The following is a 17,769-nucleotide window of genomic DNA, read 5'->3' on the forward strand; positions in this document are numbered from 1 at the left end:
AAAAAAAAAAAAAAAAAAAAAAAAGAGCTACTGGCCGGGCACAGTGGTTCACGCCTGTAATCACAACACTTTAGGAGCCAAGGAGGTCACGAGCTCAAGACCAGCCTGGTCAAGATGGTGAAACCCCGTCTCTACTAAAAATACAAAAATTAGCCAGGTGTGGTGGTGGGCGCCTGTAATCCCAGCAACTTGGGAGGCTGAGGCAGAGAACTGCTTGAAGCCGGGAGGTGGAGGCTACGGTGAGGTGAGGTCGTGCCACCGCACTCCACCCTGGGCCACAGAGTGAGACTCCGTCTCCAAAAAAAAAAAAAAAAAGCTGTCTGTGCCTTCCCCAAGGTGAATTAAAAGGGGAAAAAAATGGACATGAATCCTAAGAACTGAAAGTAGCTGATATAGGAATCTAAGTGTAGGACTAGTGTTTTTTAATTGTCTTGGAATCTAAATCTTGAACTTGAGTGAGACGGTTAAAAAAAATTGCACCTCCTTTATGTTTAAAATAATATTACCCTTCCCATATACTCTCATTTTTTCATGTTCTAAAGTTTAAGAAACACTGGCTATCTCTAGATTACAGAGTTTATTATACCTTGGTGGGTAGTAAACAGCTCTCCATACCTGCTTATAAATAACACCAGTGCCAGATACCCTACAAGGCAAACTAAAAACATACCTAGGGCACAGGAAAAATGGAAACCTCTCTCCCATTTTTTGGTATAAAATTAGATATTTGAAAATTATCCTCTAAAGATTTTACTGTATGTAACTCTCACACATAAGATTCTCAATGAGAATCCAACAACGTTTTAAGCACTATTTCACCTTCCAGTTTGTTACCTGATAAACAAGTTGACAGCTCAATTAAATAAAAGGCATGAAGATGGATGTAAAGCAAGTAAGACGAAACATAATGCTAGTCACCTCCTACACCTTCACAGGCTTAAAAGCCTGTATTATGTCAATAATGAATAAATCCATATATATTTATTAAGTTTGAACAATCATAAGCAAATTCATAAGGAATAATGTGCTACAGGCAGGGCCGTAGTACTAATCGCTAGAGGCCATCTTTAGTGAATTGGGCACGTAGAAGCTCCCAGGAGAATTACTCAGATTTCCTCATCTCCTAGGTAGGGGATTTTGACTCCTTTACTGTTTATCACATTGTCCAAAAAAAAAAAAGTCAAGAGAAAATAAAACTCCCAAGCAGGGCTTTCTGGCTTTCCATATTTGAACCTCTAGTTTTTCTCTAATTATTTGCACTTTAAGCTTTGTAAGAGGAATGTTCTGAAATTGTATCCCTTTTCTTCTCCTTCCATTTCCCCTACTCCAAAATGTTCATGCGCTGAAATCATCCTAGGTCCAAGTCATTCTGGGTAGAAGAACAATACTCTGGCTAATCTGGACAAAGTATTATTCACGAATTAATTAGGCTGGGATGGTCAGAAAATAGCACAGTAAATTATTAAATGGAGGGAAGAGAGTGTAATTTAAGTTATGATATCACCAAAACCATGAAATACTGGAAATGCTTTATACTAGGATTTTCTTACAAAGTATTAAGGCTTGGTGGAAGAGGAGGTTGACCCTAATAAAAAGGGATTATCAAAATATACACATTTTAATCCTCTATAAATTTTTACATTTATAATATGTATAAAATATTTTAATCCTCTATATTGGATAAGTGTTCAAAATAAATGTAAAAAGTAAATATGAAATATCTAATATCTCTCTGATTGTCTGCAGGGCAGGGGTGGAATAGAAAGAAGTATGAAGAGGGAACACTAAAAAATGTCCTAAAATAGTAGCATTCTTGTAGAAAGTACTTGGAATACTGGAAAAGCCTTGACCTGGCTTTGCAAAGGCAGGTCAAGAATTGCAAAGGCAATTCTAAATAGACCATCTCAGGAAAGTCAACAACTGTGAATTTCAGTCTCTTTATCTATAAGATGAGATGATAATACTTGTCTTTCTTACAGACATCTGTTGTGAAGTCACAGGAGATAATGTGAATGAGAGCATAATCATTTCTCATTCCTCTCCATGCCATAATTACTAGTTTCCAGCCTTGAGCACCGCATGTAATAATTAGAAATATGTCAGATAATATTAGAGAGAAAATAGCAAAAAGAAAACAAAACTGAAACCCACCATCTGTAGTGCAAGATCCTTCTGGGGCAGGTTTTTGTGAATAGGGAATTGGTGGACTGTTTGAATCAGACATTTCTTCATCGTCTTCATCGTCTTCCATTTCATTAACTGTTAGATTGTTAGAGAAATCCAGACTTCCATTTTGAGTGTAGCGATTTACCAAATCTTTGTCCAGATCCTCCACCTTGGGTTTGACATCTGGGTAAACGAATAAATCATAGCAGATTTAACAAAAAGATACTTATGGAAAAATGCACAGTTCTGAAAGACATAATTGAAGAAAAGAAGTCTAGCATTTTCTAACATTTAGCCAATTTATCTCAGAGGTCCCAGGATTTGGAATCCCCACTTCTAAAACAAGAATCCCACTTTTTAAAAAAGGAGTCCAGTGACCGGGCGCGGTGGCTCACTCCTGTAATCACAGCACTTTGGGAGGCTGAGGCGGGCAGATTAGGAGGTCAGGAGTTCAAGACCAGCCTGACCAACATGGTGAAACCCTGTCTCTAATAAAAATACAAAAAAAATTAGCCAGGCCTGGTGGCGTGTGCCTGTAGCCCCAGCCACTCAGGAGGCTGAGGCAGGAGAATCGCTTGAACCCAGGAGGCGGAGGTTGCAGTGAGCCAAGATCATGCCACTGCACTCCAGCCTGGGCGACAGATGGAGATTCTATCTAAAGAAACAAAAAAAAAAAAAAAAAGAAAGAACCCAGAAATACGTGTGATTGAGAAACTTACCTGCAGATGAGAAAGGATGCTGGTCAGGGTCCAGGTATAGCTGGGAAAAAATTGGCCGCGGTACCACACTACTACATCTGAGGGAGGCTTCTATGGAGTTGTGGAGAGCTTCCTCAAATCGAGCAGATTTCAGTTGCCCAGCATATGAATTCCCCATGATCTATACCTACCCATCCCCAACAAAAAGAAGAAAGGATAAAATCGATATAATTAGAGGTTCTATGTCTCAAAGCACAGGTAGAGCTAATATAAACTATGTCCATATATCTTGTTAAGATGTGAAATATATGAACTACCCAGATATCTTAAGACAGCTTGTGTAAGTTACTTGTTATCATATCACATGTGCTTTTTGTCTTTACAGCCCAAGCCCAACTCAAAAAGCCCCTTTAAGGAATTTTGCATCTATAACAATAATAAATGCTTAAGTCAAGGCTCTCCAACCAGTAAATCAAGACTGACCTGTCAATCATGAATCCCAACCTGGTTAACAATGTGGCCATATCACCTTTATAGGCTACTATAACTCCCTAGAAACTCTATCAGTGGTTTCAGAGTAAGTAATGAATTTTTTCTTTACAAATATCTATTAGTCTAGATGGGGGAAAAAGCCTCTCTTCTGGAAAAAAAATGAAAGCTTTATGGTTATGTATTTAATTAAATTTCTGAAAGCAAGACTTGAGCCTTTTCAACTCGAATAATTCATTTATGTATTACTAGTATTTGAAAACCTCTGTGGTTTCTTTTGCTTCATCTGAAGTACAATCTTATTTGGGACGCTTCAAGAAAGTATATAGCACAAAGCTTTGAAGCCATGACCTTTACTTCTCATCACTAATATTTATATAGTACTATAGTACTTGCTGGTTATAAAAATTTCCATGTATAGGCTGGGCATAGTGGCTCACGCCTGGAATCCCAGCACTTTGGGAGGCCGCAGTGGGTGGATCATGAGGTCAGGAGATTGAGACCAGCCTGGCTAACATGGTGAAACCCTGTCTCTACTAAAAATACAAAAATTAGCCAGGCATGGTGGCATGTGCCTGTAGTCCCAGCTACTCAGGAAGATGAGGCAGGAGAATCGCTTGAACCCGGGAGGCGGAGGTTGCAGTGAGCCAAGATTGTGCCACTGCACTCCAGCCTGGACGACAAGAGCGAAACTGTCTCAAAAAAAAAAAAAAAAAAAAAATTCCATTTATAATAATAACAACAACAACAATTTACTGGGTGCTAATTAGTGGCTAGACTAATGATACTCAAAGGGTCCTGGGGTGGGGGTGGAGGGGCAAGACCCTACCCTTTCAATGGTCCATGAAGTCAAAGCTTTTTTTTTTTTTTTAATTTTTTTGAGACACAGTGTCTCTCACTCTATTACCCAGGCTGGAGTGCAGTGGCACAATCTTGTCTCACTGCAATCTCTGCCTCCCAGGTTCAAGCAACTCTCCTCAGCCTCCCAAGTAGCTGGGACTACAGGCACACGGCAGCACACCAGGCTAATTTTCATATTTTTAGTAGAGATGCAGTTTCCCTATGTTGGCCAGGCTGGTCTTGAACTCCTGACCTCAAGTGATCCACCTGCCTGGGCTTCCCAAAGTGCTGGGATTATAGGCATGAGCCACCACACCAAGCCAAAACTATTTCAAACTATTTAAACAAATTTTTTTTGTTCAAAGCTGGTACGTAAGACTTGTAGGCGCTGGTTCAGCTGTTCAACAGTGCTCTCAAGAACAGAGCTCTTCCTGTCATTCTGCTCCATCACCCTGAATGTGTGGACTTTTACTCTCGATCTTGTCCCCAAATAGCTGTGACAAACCAAGGCATCATGTCTACATTCCAAATAATCGAAAGGGCAAAAGGCCTTCTTTTTAGAAACCTTGGTCTTTTTATTTGGAATGGAATGCCACTTCCCAGCAAACTTTTCCTGGAATCTCTGGCTAGAAATGGGTCAGCTGTCCATTCCTGAGCATATCATCAAACTATTACTTGGATATTATTTGTCTTTTTCACTCTGATTCACTCATACAGGTATGTGGAATTTTCCAGAATCTGCAGGATGTGTGATATTGCAACAGGTTGAATGCAGACGCACATAAGCTACTCACTAACTTGTCTTTGGAAAATACAATTATTTTTCATAAAATATGCTATCCATGTTCATATATAGTGGGGTTTTATTATAATTTCTAAAAGTAATATATATTTGTAAAAATTTTCAGTTTTAATTTTTAATAAACAAAAACTCTATGGGGTCCTCAATAATCTTTTGTTTTTGAGATGGAGTCTCACCCTGTCGCCTAGTCTGGAGTGCAGTGGTGCAATCTCAGTTTACTACAATCTCTGTCGCCTGGGTTCAAGCCATTCTCCTGCCTCAGCCTCCCGAGTAGCTGGGATTACAGGCACCTGCCACTGTGCCTGGCTAATTATTGTATTTTTAGTAGAGATGGGGTTTCACCATCTCGGCCAGGCTGGTCTTGAACTCCTGACCTCGTGATCCACCTGCCTCGGCCAAAGTGCTGTGATTACAGGTGTGAGCCACCACACCTGGTCAATAATCTTTAACAGTATAAATGGGTAGTAATACTAACAGTCTGAGAACTATTGGGCTAGATAGTCTACTAAGCACTTTATTAAAATGGTTGTATTTAATCCTCAGTATTGAAGAAGGTATGACTTCTTTTCACTTCACAGATTAAAAAACAAAACCAAAAACCAAAACCTGAAGACACGAAGTGACCAGTTCACTACCATTCAACTAGTAAGGGATACAGCCAGGATTCAGGATCCAGCCATGTGATGACAAAGCCTGCACTCTTACTGTACAGCCTCACCTTGGATAAATCTCATTTCAAGACAGGTAATTCTTTTTTTTTTTTTTTTTTTTTTGAGGCAGAGTCTCGCTCTGTCACCTGGGCTGGAGTGCAGTGGCTGGATCTCAGCTCACTGCAAGCTCCGCCTCCCGGGTTTACGCCACTCTCCTGCCTCAGCCTCCCGAGTAGCTGGGACTACAGGCGCCCGCCACCTCGCCCAGCTGGTTTTTTGTATTTTTTAGTAGAGACGGGGTTTCACCGTGTTAGCCAGGATGGTCTCCATCTCCTGACCTTGTGATCCGCCCGCCTCGGCCTCCCAAAGTGCTGGGATTACAGGCTTGAGCCACTGTGCCCGGCCTCAAGACAGGTAATTCTGAGAATATCTCAGGCCCCCCCTCTATCAAAGAGAGGGATAGAATTTAAAATTTATCTGGAATGCCAACTCTGATTAACTCCCTGGAGAGAATGCCTGGAAGACTGGTTGAGAAGAACCCTGAGGATGCATCTGTGTTCATCAGGAAAGGGTGCCAACACCCATTGTGCCCACTCACGAGCAGAGAAGAGGTGATGCATGGGAATCCACAACTCTATCTCAAGTTTCCCAGACTCACACACTAAAGCTCTGTGGAAGATGTTGGTGCCCCTGAGCTACTTCTACATAGCAAACAAGACTTCTGATATGATTCCTGGTGGCAGTGAGTAGTATGCACTGATTTCCATCAGAGTGGCTGGGTTTGTCAAAGTTTTATTAGAGATTCCTATGATCTGGAGAAAAAGCCGGGGTCCTATTTTGGCAACTTTTCTCATATAGGTAATAAAACCAAAATGCCATGATTTTAAATTATCAGGTTTCTTTTTAACAAAAAGCTTATACTCAAAATGTACAATATCCAATTACAAATTGTGTATGTATATAAAATACCCAATTAAAAGATGAAGAAATAGAAGAAAATCAACAAAGTCTGTCAACTGAAATGTTCCTGAAATACCAAGTTTTAGACCAGGCTCCTAAGACTCCCCACCAATACAACACAAACATTAAAATCTTTTTTTTTTTTTTTTTTTTTTTTGAGACAGAGTCTTGCTTTGTCACCCAGGCTGGAGTACAGTGGCATGATCTCCGCTCACTGAAAGCTCTGCCTCCCGGGTTCCCACCATTCTCCTGCCTCAGCCTCCCGAGTAGCTGGGGCTGCAGGTGCCCGCCACCACGCCCAGCTAATTTTTTTTTGTATTTTTAGTAGAGGCGGGGTTTCACGATGTTGGCCAGGATGGTCTCGAACTCCTGACCTTGTGATTCGCCCGCCTCAGCCTCCCAAAGTGCTGGGATTACAGGTGTGAGCCACAGCGCCCAGCAACATTAAAAAATTTTAAAGCTCAAAAGTAATTTACTTTTCAGCAGCACCACACGTGATCAAAACAGGGTGGAGGTTGGAGGAGAAATAGGCTGTGCCACTAGTTTATGCATCTAAGTCGAAATCCAACAACCATTTCACCTTTCTTCTTTGCTAAAGAGAGGAAAGGACCAGGAACTCGCACAGAGTTAACCATGGGATCGCTTATCTGTGAACAATGAAATAACTTCAAAAGTGAACTTTCAGCCTTTTTCTAGAGCACCAAATGTCTGGAAATATTGCCGCCTCTTAATCTATTACCACTCCAACAAGTTATCTTCCTTTCATCATTGAAAATCTTGAAAACCTCTCGGTGTGGTGGCTCATGCCTGTAATCTCAGTACTTTGGGAGGACAAGGTGGGTGGACGACCTGAGGTCGGGAGTTTGAGACCAGCCTGACCAACATGGAGAAACTCCCTCTCTACTAAAAATACAAAATTAGCCAGGTGTGGTGCCACCTGCCTGTAATCCCAGCTACTTGGGAGGCTGAGGCAGGAGAATTGCTTGAACACAGGAGGCGGAGGTTGCGGTGAGCCAAGATCGCACCATTGCACTCCAGCCTGGCAAGAAGACTGAAACTCCTTTCAGAAAAAAAAAAAAGAAAAGAAAATCTTGAAAACCTACACTCTCCAACAGGTCTTTTTAGTTTAATTTTAAAAAGTACCCAGTTATATATGGAGAATCACATAATCTCAATCTCTTCAACTTATAGTTTAAGGAGTAATATGACAGAATATATATATAAATGACAGATAAATATCACACTGAATAAAAATATTAAATCAGGCTGGGCCTGGTGGCTCATGCCTGAAATCCCAGCACTTTAGAAGGCCAAGGAGGGAGGATCACTTGAGCTCAGGAGTTGGAGGTTGCAGTGAGCTATGATTGTGCCACTGCATTCCAGCCTGGGTGACAGAGCAAGATCCTGTCCCTAAAAAAAAAAAAACTAAATTAATTTTAAAATGGGCAATGGAGTTTCACCATTATAGAAGACATACACAATCCTACAAGAGCATTAGCAATACTCAGATGAAGACAACGGGAAGTATCTATTCCCTGCTGAGACTTGGTAGAATAAAAGCTGACTCTATTCCAAATAAAAGCATAACAGAGCATTTAAAAAATGATAATGGCGGCTAGGTGCGGTGGCTCATGCCTGTAATCCCACACTTTGGGAGGCCGAGGCAGGCGGATCACCTGAGGTCAGGAGTTTGAGACAGCCTGGCTAACATGGCAAAACCCTGCCTCTACTAAAAATACAAAAAATTAACCAGGCATGGTGGCCTGCTCCTGTAGTCCCAGCTATTCTGAAGGCTGAGGCAGGAGAATCTCCTGAGGTTGCAGTGAGTTGAGATGGCACCGCTTCACTCCAGCCTGGGCAACACAGCAAGACTTCATCTCAAAAAATAAAATAAAATAAAAAATAAACATAAAAATAAATAAATAATGGTAATGTAAAGAATTACATAACTGACCTCAGACTTCCTTAGTGCTGACTATGGAGTTCTGCCCTTGATATCCCAATGCTACCCAAAGAAGGTTGGAGTTCAAAGGACATCTGTGTAATATATTCTAAATGTCATATGCCATGGTATTCAGGGTCACTGAAATTGTTGGCATTATCCACCAGTCTCCGTTTCCTCTAAACCTCAAAGAGCCCCCATGCCTGAGATGGTTTAATACCTGACTGGAAGTCAATGTGAATAAATCTGACTTCAGGTAGAAGACAGAAAGATACTTTTCAAAACTAGTCATTACATCAAATGCAAAAAGAAAGGCGACTTCTAGACAGGCATGGTGGCTTGTGCCTGTAATCCCATCATTTTGGGGGGCTGAGGTAGGATTGCTTGAGACCAGGAGTTTGAGATCAGCAACATAATGATACCTTATCTCTATTTTTTCTTGAGACGGAGTTACATTCTCATTGTCCAGGCTGGAGTGCAAGAGTGCGATCTCGGCTCACTGCAACCTCTACCTCCCAGGTAGATTCTCCTGCCGCAGCCTCCCAGGTAGCTGGGATTGCAGGTACCCGCCACCACGCATGGCTAATATTTGTATTTTTAGTAGAGACAGGGTTTCACCAGGTTGGTCAGGCTGATTTCAATCTCCTGACCCCAGGTGATCCACCCGCCACCTCAGCTTCCCAAAGTGCTGGGGTTACAGGCGTGAGCCACCGCACATGGCCTATTTTTAAGGGAAAAAAAACAGCAAAAACAAAGAAATGAGAGGCCCAAAAAGCTCACATCACTTCTGTAGATTGTGAGACATAATTATGAAAAATAAAAGGGCCAGGCGTGGTGGCTCACGCCTGTAATCCCAGCACTTTAGGAGGCCAAGGTGGGCGGATCACGAGGTCAGGAGATCAAGACCATCCTTGCTAAAACGGTGAAACCCCATCTCTACTAAAAATGAAAAAAAAAATTAGCCAGGCATGGTGGCAGACGCCTGTAGTCCCAGCTACTCAGGAGGCTGAGGCAGGAGAATGGTGTGAATCCAGGAGGCGGAGCTTGCAGTGAGCTGAGATCCCGCCACTGCACTCCAGCCTGAGTGACAGAGCAAGACTCCATCTCAAAAAAAACAAACAAACAAAAAAAGAAAGTCACCTTGTAGTTTCCACTATATACTTACGTATTGTATGTATCTGGCTGACATCAAGTTTATAAGACTTCATTACATTGCCTTTCCATATTTTTTATTGTAAAATTACAAAAGGACAAACTATATTAAATATTTTGTCATAGCACTACAGACCTCTGAGATACTAACAAGCACTTCTGTGACTTTGAGAAAATGTCTAAGAAAAGGACAGTAAAAAATATGAGCAAGTCTTTCTGCATTACTAATTAATTGCTCAAAATGCAGACTGGATCAACTACAAACCACCACAACATTGTGGTTTGCAGCCTTTCTGCTCTATCCTTTTCCCTTTTTCCACAGAAAGAAAAATTGCAGAATGGGGATGTGGGTAAAACAGGTAGCCTCTATCTCTGGTGACTTTAGGAAGGGGGGCTAGAGAGGTTGGAAGAAAAAAAAAAATAGAGTAGCTTGGGAAATAACTGCCTGCTAATGCTTCCACGCCTCTCCTCAATTCTCTTTTGCCTTTTGAAAATGGAAAAGAGTAGCAATGCACTCTGAGGGACAGTACTCCTTAATCTGTATGTTTTCATTTCCTTTTTGTGAAATGTTTCATAGTTAATAATTACTCTATTATTAAAACTGTACTTCTATAGTATTTATTAAGTATATAGCAGAGAGGCCGGGTGCAGTGGCCCAGACCTGTAATTCCAGCACTTCGGGAGGCCAAGGTGGGTAGATCACCTGAGGTCAGGAGCGTGAGACCAGCCTGGCCAACATTGCAAAATCCCGTCTCTACTACAAACACAAAAAATAGCCAGGCATGGTAGCAGGCGCCTGTAATCCCAGGTACTAGGGAGACTGAGGCAGGAGAATCACTTGAACCCTGGAGTAGAGGTTGCAGTGAGCTGAGATCACATCACTGCACTCCAGCCTGGGCAACAAAGCAAAACTCTGTCTCAAAGAAAATTTTAAAAAGTATACAGCAGAGAGAGACAGAAATGCCCTCCTCAGTGATAAAGTTTTCCCTTAACTCTCAAGTACTTTTTACAATTAAAGCATTGATTTCAGAATATATAGTTGGACTTGTAGTTAAAGTTGTATGTGAAGCATGTGTTACAATGGCAGGCATTACTGGCAGTTAATATAATAGTAGTTGTTGTTATTATTACTGGTAGTAGTGACGGTGGTGGTGGTGGTGGTGGTGGTGGTGATGGTGGTGGTGGTAGTTATTGTCAAAAAATGTGAAAGAAAGCATCCCTTCAACGATTGCAAGAGTAGCATGGAGAGCTTACTAAGTGCCGAGCAAGCACTATTATTACTCACATTTTCAAGATAACTGAGGCTTAGAGAAGTTAAGGAACTTGCCTAAGATCGATCTACAAGGAAATAGGTAAGACAGGGTAGAACCAAATCAGTTTGGCTCAGAGGCAGCTCTCTTAGGTGATATCTTTAACACTTAGACCATTAAGCTACTAAACCACTGACCAAGATGGCCCAGTTGGGCAAATGGATACTCCGTAATGTACTACAAAATTGCCGACCGCCAAAGAAAAAAATCAGAAAAGAAAATGTTTGTTTGCTGATGTGGCCTCATCTCTATATATAACAGTTGCAAAACAGGCTGGAAAGGAAATTTTAACTTAAGATATGAGCCTAAGAGTCACAAAGCCAAATAACAATTTTAAAAATCACAACAAAATAACCCTACCTCTCTATTAAAAAACTCCTCACATCAGGGCCAGGCGCAGTGGCTCACACCTGTAATCCCGCACTTTGGGAGGCTGAGGTGGGCAAATCACAAGGTCAGAAGTTCGAGATCAGCCTGGCCAAGATGGTGAAACCCGTCTCTACTAAAAATACAAAAATTAGCCCAGCATGGTAGTGGGTACTTGTAATCCCAGCTACTTGAGAGGTTGAGGCAGAAGAATCGCTTGAACCCAGGAGGTGGAGGTTGCAGTGAGCCAAGATCGTGCCACTGCATTCCAGCCTGGGCAACAGAGTGAGACTCTGTCTCAAAAACAAAACAAAACAAAACAAAACACCTCCTAACATCAAAAATTATCCAAGATTGGTGGCGCATGCCTGGAGTCTCAGCTACTCGGGAGGCTGAGGTGGGAGAACTGCTTGCGCCCAGGAAGTTGAGGCTGCAGTGAGCCATGATCATGACACTGTACTCCAGCCTGGCTGACAAAATGAGACCCTGTGTGGGGGAAAGAAAAAAAAAAAGAAAAAGAAGAAGAAAAAAGTTCCCCTTTTGACTAAGTATAAATATATTTTCAAGTACTACACTTGCGGTTTTGATAAAAGTTTCTTTTAATACCAACTATCTGGAACAAATAAACATTAATTTTTAAAACTATTTTTACAAAGGAAATGACAAGGAAGAACAAGAAAAACTGATTTTTAAAAAGATCATGTACAAGCTAAAAGAAAAAGAACTGAATCTAAAACACTAATTTGAGGTTGTGTGATTTTAACAGCAAAGTAAGCTGTAGTACAGGTAGGTGGGGATGTACATATTCTAAGTAATAACTCATTTTTTAAAAAGTTTTAAAATAAGTATTTCTAAGCTTTGTCTACTGAAAAATCTGAGAAGCAATAACATTCAATTACTATTAATAAGCACTTTCTATACTCTGATTGTAGTGGCCTAATGCCTTCCACACTGAAAGGAATCAAGATTTTTTCAAGGTATGACCAGTTCCAAGTCTGGGGCAGGGAATATGCAAGATGAGCCTCAAACATCTGAACAAGAAAGCAAAGGTTATCAAGAACTAATAAGGCCGGGTGCAGTGGCTCTCACTTGTAATCCCAGCAATTTGGGATGCCAAGGCAGGCAGATGGCTTGAGTCCAGGAGTTTGAGACCAGCCTGGGCAACATGATAAAACCCTGTCTCTACAAAAACAAAAATTAACTGGGCATGTGGTGGTGTGTGCCTATGGTCCCAGCTACTCGGGAAGCTGAGGCATGAGAATTCTTTGAGCCTGAGAGGTGGAGGCTGCAGTGAACTGTGATTGTGGATTGTGCCACTGAAATTCAGCCTGGGTGACAAGGAAAAAAAAAAAAAAAAAAAAGAACTAATGAAACATGTTAAAAGACATAGGAGACTACTTGAAGAGCTCCCATAGGCTAAAGATTAGAGAAACCAAACATAAAAGAGAATAGATCCAACTGACTGAAGCGTATTTAAAATATAAAAATTCACAAATTAATTTTGCTACTAAAGGAGAAAAAGAGCTCCTTTTGGAAAGACAAAAACAGAGCACTACAAGCAGAAAAGAGCAAAGCATTTATTCTGCTCCTTCTGTACTTGCAAGTAACCAAATAGTCCTGATTATTGAGAGTTTGAATTTTTTCAAAAGAATTCCAGCTAAAAAATAGTCACAGAGGGCCAAGCACAGTGGCTCACGCTTGTAATCCCAGCACTTCGGGAGGCCGAGGCGGGTGGATCATGAGGTCAGGAGATCGAGACCATCCTGGCTAACACGGTGAAACTCTGTCGGTACTAAAAATACAAAAAATTAGCTAGGCATGGTGGCAGGCACCTGCAGTCCCAACTACTCGGAGGCTGAGGCAGGAGAATCGCATGAACCTGGGACACAGAAGTTGCAGTGAGCCAAGACAGCACCACTGCACTCCAGCCTAGGTGACAAGGGCAAAACTCTGTCTCAAAAAAAATAAAAGGAGGGGGGCAAGGAATGACAGAATTATAAAATTACCACTTTGTAACCCCTAATGAAAAATTCACGCAGGCAATGGTAGTAAGTGAAACCATGAGACAGAAGGTTGATGGGGAACTTTATAATGGAGAGATCACGCTGTCACCTCCTGAACCCACTGGATGAGCTTAGCATCACTAAAAGTGAGGCAGTGAGATGCTGCGTGCCTTCTCAGTGGAGACGATATGAAGCATACTCACCATCTAGGAAGCATTCCTGACAAAGGGTGTCAAGAATTTAGTCATCCCCCTAAAACAGGGGTGTCCAATCTTTTGCCTTCCCTGGACCACACTAAAAGAAGAAGAAATGCCTTGGGCCACACATAAAATACACTAACACTAACAATAGCTGATGAGCTAAAAAAAGAAAAAAAAAAAAAAAAGAAAGAAAGAAAAAGCCAGAAAAACTCATAATTTTTTGTTGTTGTTGTTTTGGTGTGATCTTGGCTCACCGCAACCTCCACCTCCCGGGTTCAAGTGATTCTCCTGCCTCAGCCTCCCAACTACCTGGGATTACAGGCGCCCGCCACCACGCTCAGCTAATTTTGTATTTTTAGCAGAGACGGCGTTGTTCCATATCGGTCAGGCTGGTCTTGAACTCCAGACCTCTGGTGATGCACCCGCCTCGGCCTCCCAAAGTTCTGGGATTACAGGTATGAGCCACTGCACCTGGCAAAAATCTCATCATGTTTTAAGAAAGTTTACAAATTTGTGTTGGGTCGCATTCAAAGCCATCTTGGGCCACACTGGAAGAACTGTTCTGAGACACACATAAAATACACTAACGATAGCTGATGAGCTAAAAAACAAAACAAAAAAAATTGCAACAAAATCTCATGTGTCAAGCGTAGTACTAAAAAGACAAATTTGGGGCTGGGTGCAGTGGTGGCTCATGCCTGTAATCCCAGCACTTTGGGAGGGTGAGGCAGGTGAATCACAAGGTCAGGAGTTCAAGACCAGCCTAGTCAAGATGGTGAAACCCCGTCTATACTAAAAATACAAAAATTAGCCTGGCGTGGTGGCGGGCGCCTGTAATCCCAGCTACTCAGGAGACTGAGGCAGAGAACTGCCTGAACCCGGGAGGCGGAGGTTGCAGTGAGCCGAGATCATGCCACTGAACTCCAGCCTGGACAACAGAGCGAGACTCTGTCTCAAAAAAAAAAAAAAAAAAAAAAAAAAAGACAAATTTGTATAACTTCCTAGTTTTCTATTACTTTTTCCTTTACAGATGTCACTTTCTAAATTTTAACAAGTATTCACTCAGCATTTATAGAAATTCTACTGTCATAGGGATTAATTACATTGACTCAGGAGTCCAATGACCTTAATTCAAATCCTGTACCCACCTACTCCTAATATGATATTGGGCAAATTGTTCAATCTTTCATCTATAAAATGGAGATAGTACTTTCAATTTCATAGATTTTTGTGAAAATACATGAGATTTTACATACAGTAATAATTTTTTTTTTTTTTTTTTTTTTTTTGAGATGGAGTCTCGCTCTGTCACCCAGTCTGGAGTGCTGTGGCGCCATCTCAACTCACTGCAACCTCTGCCTTCCGGGTTCACGCCATTCTCCTGCCTCAGCCTCCCGAGTAGCTGGGACTACAGGCGCCCGCCACGACACCGGCTAATTTTTTATGTATTTTTAGTAGAGACGGGGTTTCACCGTGTTAGCCAGGATGGTCCCCATCTCCTGACCTTGTGATCCGCCCACCTCGGCCCCCCAAAGTGCTGGGATTACAGGCATGAGCCACCGCGCCTAGCCATAAGTTTTTATAATAATCCCTGGCACAGGAAAAAAAAGTGCAGAAAATGTTGGTAGTCATAGTAGCGCCTATTTTTTTTTTTTTTTTTTTTTGAGATGGAGTCTCGCACTGTCGCCCAGGCTGGAGTGCAGTGGTGCAATCTCGGCTCACTGCAAGCTCCGCCTCCCATGTTCACACGATTCTCCTGCCTCAGCCTCCCCAGTAGCTGGGTCTACAGGCGCCCACCACCACACCCAGTTAATTTTTTGTATTTATAGTAAAGACAGGGTTTCACCATGTAAGCCAGGATGGTCTTGACCTCCTGACCTTGTGATCCACCTGCCTCGGCCTCCCAAAGTCCTGGGATTACAGGCATGAGCCACCACGCCCGGCCAGCAGCGACTATTTTTAAATTGAAAAAAAAAAAAGTATTACGCCACACTGAGGATATGAAGAAAAGTAAGATGCATTCTTTCCTTTATAGAAGTTGGGCACTACAGTAGATTCTGGAGCCTTGTTTCTAGGAACAATTAATGTAAAAGTTCCAAAGGCTGCTATTTGGCACTATATACAATTTATTTATTAAGAAATTGTACAATCAGCCGGGCTCAGTAGCTCAAGCCTGTAATCCCAGCACTTTGGGAGGCTGAGACGGGTGGATCACGAGGTCACAAGATCAAGACCATCCTGGCTAACACGGTGAAACTCCGTCTCTACTAAAAAAAAAAAATACAAAAAACTAGCTGGGCGAGGTGGCGGGCGCCTGTAGTCCCAGCTACTCGGGAGGCTGAGGCAGGAGAATGGCTCGAACCCGGGAGGCAGAGCTTGCAGTGGGTTGAGATATGGCCATTGCACTCCAGCCTGGGCCACAGAACGAGACTCCGTCTCAAAAAAAAAAAAAAAAGAAAAAGAAATTGTACAATCATATATACAACTCACGAGATGACCTTTGACACCAAGAACAGCACTGCCCAACAGAATTTTCTAAGATAATGAAAATGTTCATATTCCGGACTGTGCAGTATGGTAGCCACTAGCCACAAGTGACAGCTGAACACTTAAAATGTGGCCAGTGTGACTAAGGAACTAAAATTTCCATTTTATTTTGTTGTAATTAATTATTATTATTTTTTTGACACAGAGTCTTACTCTGTTGCCCAGGCCGGAGTGCAGTGGCATGATCTCAGCTCACTGCAACCTCCACCTCAGGGGCTCAAGCGATTCTCCTTGCATCATGCCTCAGCCTCCCAAGTACCTGAGATTAGAGGCATGTGCCACCTGCCCAACTAATTTTCATATTTTTTGTAGAGATGGGATTTCACTATGCTGGCAAGGCTGGTCTCGAAACCTTGGCCTCAAGCAATCCACCCGCCTCAGCCTCCCAAAGTGTGGAATTACAGGCGTGAGCCACTGCGCCCAGCTGTAATTAATTTAAATAGCTACACGTGACTAGTAGCTGTCATACTGAACAGTACAACTCTAGAGTACGCACAATGATTGAGAGATAAAAGATTTCTTAAGTTCTAAGAGGCCTGGCTGTGTCCCTACTGATGTGATCTTGAACAAGTCCCCAACCTCTCTCAAGTTCAATTTCTTCATCTGTAAAATGATTGTATAGATTATGACTGTCTCTTACAGTGACAAAACTCTTTGTATAAGAAAATTATTTGTTACTGTATTTCTGCTTACATGCTCTTTCTCTATTAAAAATATTGCCTGATGAGAGGGAATAACGTATGACTCTTAGACAAGTAAACCAAACACACTGCCTGTGTTTTCAGTCTCAAATCCAAAATATTAAACGATTATATATTCTTGTTCTCTCTCTTTTGTGCTCTCTGAGCATTTATTTATTCTTTTAAATTGATATTTGTCACTCTCCATTATAGTTAGTTTGGTCTAGTATCTGTCTAACTTCCCCCAGTAGATTGTGAGTTTTGGGGGACATATATTTTGTTTAATGCTGGAACTGAGTAACAAAAAAATGGATAATTGAGCTTTTGTGTCTTATTCAATTATATATTAAACAGGTCTGAAGACGCATCTCTTCCCAAGCACATTCCATAAAAGCACAAAGCTAACTAACCATGCATTCAAAACAGAAGTGTTTTATTTCATTTTTATTCATCCTTCTTGCTGAGAATGTTTAGAAAGTGCAAACAGATTAAAAGACAAAAATTTTAAACTCCTTTAATAGTTTTGTACATTTAAATTTGGAAATTTGGACAAATTTATTTTTTCTTTTCTTTTTTGTTTTTTTGTTTTGTTTTGTTTTGTTTTTGTTTTGTTTTTTGAGATGGAGTCTCGCTCTGCTGCCTAGGCTGGAGTGTAGTGGTGCAATCATGGCTCACTGCAACCTCCACCTCCTGGGTTCAAGTGATTCTCCTGCCTCAGCCTCCTGAGTAGTTGGAATTACAGGCGCGTGCCACCACGCTCAGCTGATTTTTGTATTTATTTAGTAGAGAGAGGGTTTCACCATGTTGGCCAGGCTGGAAGAAGTTCTTTCGATGGTTTGTAAAGTCAAAAGTATTTTAGGTATTCAAATAAAAACCCAACCCTAGTAACTTAATCCTAAAATTTACCCTTTTTACCAATATACTTACAGATATGCAATATATATTAAATTGTTTTAGAAATAGT

At 41.5% G+C, this 17,769-nt stretch overlaps 1 protein-coding gene across 1 annotated transcript in view; it reads right to left on the reverse strand.

The window, feature by feature from the left end:
* The window catches only part of GREB1L (GREB1 like retinoic acid receptor coactivator), a 301,032-nt gene that overhangs the window by 142,573 nt on the left and 140,690 nt on the right, over nucleotides 1-17,769 (reverse strand). Inside the window, exons 3-4 of the mRNA XM_026456017.1 lie at nucleotides 2,886-3,051; nucleotides 2,152-2,349 (exon numbers count right to left, since the gene is read on the reverse strand). Coding sequence (XP_026311802.1) covers nucleotides 2,152-2,349; nucleotides 2,886-3,042 — 355 coding nt within the window. The 5' untranslated portion in view covers nucleotides 3,043-3,051. The remainder of the gene's footprint in view (nucleotides 1-2,151; nucleotides 2,350-2,885; nucleotides 3,052-17,769) is intronic.

This window comes from Piliocolobus tephrosceles, chromosome 18, assembly GCF_002776525.5.
Source record: "Piliocolobus tephrosceles isolate RC106 chromosome 18, ASM277652v3, whole genome shotgun sequence".
Lineage (NCBI taxonomy): Eukaryota > Metazoa > Chordata > Mammalia > Primates > Cercopithecidae > Piliocolobus > Piliocolobus tephrosceles.